Here is a 4626-nt window from a genome sequence, read left to right on the forward strand (position 1 = left end):
CACTGTCAAACGCTGAGCAGGCAACAATGGGACAATGTCTGCAACGCCGCGGACGGCCAACTTCACAACGGACAGACGTGGAAGCTCCTCAAGCGCCTCCTAGATGAAACCAAGAGTAAATCCAACCAACGAGACAACCTGCGCAGGCTCCTCTACACGGAGATAAACGCAACGGACCGAAACAGCGTTATCCCAAAACTGAGAAACAAATACCTACCTCAAACATTCATAATCCGGCCACGGGACTATCGGGGTGAGCCGAACCCCGCCCTAGACGAACCCTTCAGCATGGCCGACATGAGAACGGCGCTGCACGGACTCAATGGCAAATCCGCGCCGGGGCCAGACAGAATCACAAATAAATCCTTAAGAAAGCTAGACGACAAGTCCATCGACAAACTGACCGACTTCATCAACGGTTGCTGGAAAGAAGGCAATATCCCACTCCAACGGAAGGCATCCAAGGTCATCCTAATTCCCAAACCCGGAAAGCCCCCGAGCCTCGAAAACCTAAGACCAATCTTGCTGACGTCTTGCGTCCGGATGGTCATGGAACACGCCTTCCTCAACCGCATAAACTCACACCTCGAGGAGACACACGCATATCCACACACCACGATTGGTTTCCGCGCTCACCTCTCCACACAGCACGCCATGCTACAGCTCGAGGAACAGATTCTAGACGAACGAACCCGGGGCACCAAGGTGATCCTCGGCCTCGATCTAGAAAAAGCGTTCGACAGCGTGGCGCACTCCGCCATCCTAGATCAAATCTCAAACCGGAACCTGGGCGTCCGACCATACAACTACGTCAGGGACTTCCTCACGGACCGAAAAGCCACACTCATTGCCGGATACATGGAAACGGAAGAACTGAACATGGGCAGCGAGGGAACGCCGCAGGGCTCGGTCATATCCCCCCCCCCCCCCTGCTATTCAACCTCGTGATGCTCGACCTCCCGCGGAAACTACAAGAAATGCATGGCGTCCACCGTACCATCTACGCGGATGACATCACCATCTGGACTAGTAATGGAAGCGACGGCCAAATAGAGATCAAACTCCAAGAATCCGTCCACAAGGTAGAACAGTTCCTCGCGGGGACGGGCCTACGATTATCCCCCGGAAAGTCGGAACTCCTGCTATACCGTCCCACCCTCAAGGGCAGAACGCCCAAGGGATACGGCGGACCGACACAACACGAAGAAATCAAAATCCACACACAGGAAGGGATCGAAATGCCAAAGGTACGCAAGATCAAGGTCCTAGGTATGCTCATCGAAACGAACGGAGTTAATGGCGAGACTGTCAACAAACTAACGACCAAGGTCAGCAATGTCGTGCGCCTAATCCGGCGGATCACAAACAACAGAAATGGCATGACAGAGGAAAGCACCATCAGGCTCATCCACGCTTTCGCCATCAGCCATATTGCCTACGTGGCGACCTTTCACAACTGGTCAACTAGCAAAAGAAACAAGATTAACGTGCTTATCCGAAGGACGTTTAAGCTTGCCCTCGGCGTCCCGGACTCCGCCAGTACGAAACTCCTCCTTGAGATAGGACTGCACAACATGCTCGAGGAGATCACCGAAGCATAACGCATTTCTCAGCTCGAAAGACTAACAGAGACCGACACGGGCCGATACATCCTCGATCGACTGGGCATCACGTACCACAAACAACACGGATACAAAGCACAAATACTCAAGCAAATCCAAGAAACCATACACGTTGCAGCCATCCCTCGGAACGTCCACCCTGACTTCAACAATGGTCGCAGTCAAGCAAGAGCCAAAACCCTCCTGCGATCGTACGGAACGGAAACCGACGCGCGCTTCGTTAACGCCGCGGAACACCTCGATGGCAGACACTTCACTTTAGGATTAATAGACACCAACTCCAAAACTGACAACGCGTGTAGCGTCGAAACCCAACATGCAGAGGAAGCCGAAGAGGTAGCCATTGCCCTGGCCCTCTGGAATTCGGATTGCAACACCGTCCTGAGCGATTCCCAGGCGGCGGTGAGAAACTTTGCCAAAGGACGCATTTCCCCTAAAGCCATCAACATTCTTAAGAGAATACGCACCCCCAAGGAACACCCGAGTCGTATCGTATGGTTCCCCGCCCACGTCAACACGGGTTACCAGGCACCCCCAAACCTCAACGAGGTAGCCCACCGCAGAGCGCGAGAGCTGACGGACCACGCCCGGCCAACCCTCTCGGGAAGATCCCCGAACCGAACGGGACAGACTGACCACATACAACGCCATTACAAAGATGTACCAACAAGTCAGAAGAGCATTCCCACCACCACACAAACACCTAAACAGGGCACAAGCAGTGGCCCTACGTCAACTGCAAACAAAAACCTTCCCGAACCCGTTTCATCTCAAACGGCTATTCCCCGATGTACGCAAAGACACATGCAAGATATGCAAACAGGAAACAGCTACACTCAAACACATGCTATGGGAATGTAATGCCCAACACAAAAACGAATTAAACTCCGAGACTCTATCGCTGAGGTGGGCCGCAGCTCCGACCTCGGTGACCAACTCTGGGCTGCCCAGCAGGGCCGCTAGGCGGCGCTGAGACAAGATCTCGACTAGAGTCACTGGAAAAACAGAGTACCGCAAAGGTACGCGGCATGCCGGCAACATTGGGTGGCGGCGGCCATGTTCCTTCCAGACCACCGACGCGCTGTAGCGGTGCCAGCGTGCATTGAGTAGCGTTGACTTAACTGACGGATTTCCCCCCTAGATTTCGAGTCCCGTTTCGCGAAACTAGGTTATTTTTGTGTTTTTCTTCAAGTGGATGCCACAAGTGTCATCAAGATATCGACGGAAATGAACGTACTGCGCGGTAAGCGACGGAACGTATAAAATGTGCGGCGATGCTTCCGATGTTCGCGAACCGATGCTCTACGCGTCGCTTTTGGACTTCGTCTTTCGTCAAGTGTTATGTGCAGAGCTGCTGAAAACATACTTGTATACCCCCAGTTAATTCGCTTGAAACGTATTTTACATGAAAACTGGGCCTTGAGGTTGTGTTTGCGCTAAAAACGCAGCTTGACAGCCGATGGAATGTGCAGTGGGTGTTCAGGTTGCCTTCATAGTGCTCGTTCGCGTCCTTTCGAAGTACAAAAGCCAGCAACTGTAAAGAGCTTACTGCTGCGCTTGTTTATCTGTATAATCGGAGCGAAGTGTAAGCAGTAATTTTTATGTAGATTTATGAAGTTGCCTGTCACGTATCAGTGATAAAACGCCAGCAGCCTCTGCAAGCAAACTTCGCGTCTTGTGGCTACTGGCGTGTTTGCGAATGCGTGCTTGTAATGTTCTCGTCGATTTCTGAAATAAGCTCCCTGACGGTAACGTTGTAAACGACTGGTTAACAGCTTTTAACTCACGCGAAACTCAAGCAGGTATCCGCATACGGCTATAAAGAATGTGTACGAATGTTTTTCGTTTGTACCTTTGATAATGTCAACCTTTTAGTGCACTAATTTCCAATCTGTTACTGTGTTCTGGAGTACTGTGTTGACATTGCCAGTACTAAACAGCTGTGCGGTTTTCCTATATTTATTTTCGATCATGCTCCTTTTATTGTATACCCTTTATTGAATCGGATCATTAACACAAAAAGACGTTTTCGAAAAAAAGTTGCGAAGACACGGTAAAAACTAGGTTTCTGAAACGGAATTGGAACATTGAGCACTTCTATTTTTTAAATGATGTTCTTGTCACTGAACTCACGGCATAAAAAGATGTATGAGGCTGTTTATAGAGGTGCTGTGCCAGTTGACAAGTATTCGTAATCATGCTGTAGCAGGTTTGCAATAAAAGTTACTATTTTACAGCCTCCCTGTATAAGGGACAGCATACCATTTGTCCCCGAATTGCTTCATGCTGTCAACAAAATTCGCATTTTCAGAACAGCATGCAGTCACAAAGTAAGATGTGGAGGCAAGCAACATATTTATTTCACAACAGTCACAACAACAATTTATTTCGTCAAGCATGACAACAGCATACCGGTCTTCCGATTCGACTCTTGGTTTTCTCAAAATCATAAGGAATGAAATGGTCGTATAGTTTGTCCATGGAGAAAACAAAGAAAAATAGGAATGTTAATAACCCTACCCTGTGACAGTGCTTAAAATATCTAAAGTGTGAGTAGTCGCAGGAAATCTATAGAAGACATTTTGACGCAACATTTTCTGCATAGACCTGGTGCTTGTTCAAAACACGTTATTCATGGGAACTGCCTCCTTTTACTCTGTAGCACAACACGCTCACTTGAAATGCATGTTTGTTGTTTCCATCGAGCCGCGCGAATCAAGCACTGCAGCTTGCTTGACATGTATGTACGTTTTCTTCAAACGCGGTGCGCAAACCGAATGAAACAGTGGAGAGCTTGCTAGAAAGTTCGTACTGCGATGTTTTCAACAGCACTAAGTAGAGGAGCTTACTTGAAACATAGGTACTGGGCGATTTTCAATAGCGTGAAACAAAGCGAGCCACGCGAACAGAACAGCTCACTCAAAGCCACGTGTGCTAGCTACATAGTGTTCAATAGCCGCACCCAGAGCGATGAGGGTGAACTGGACAGGTAAAGTTTAGCGGT

At 49.2% G+C, this 4626-nt stretch overlaps 1 protein-coding gene across 1 annotated transcript; it reads left to right on the plus strand.

The window, feature by feature from the left end:
* The first annotated feature begins 977 nt into the window (after positions 1-977).
* On the plus strand, positions 978-1601 carry LOC119448162 (uncharacterized). Its single transcript, XM_037711620.1, has one exon. It carries the CDS (start codon positions 978-980, stop codon positions 1599-1601), a length of 624 nt encoding a protein of 207 aa, XP_037567548.1.
* Positions 1602-4626: the final 3025 nt, after the last annotated feature.

This window comes from Dermacentor silvarum, chromosome 1 (assembly GCF_013339745.2).
Source record: "Dermacentor silvarum isolate Dsil-2018 chromosome 1, BIME_Dsil_1.4, whole genome shotgun sequence".
Taxonomy (NCBI): Eukaryota; Metazoa; Arthropoda; class Arachnida; order Ixodida; family Ixodidae; genus Dermacentor; species Dermacentor silvarum.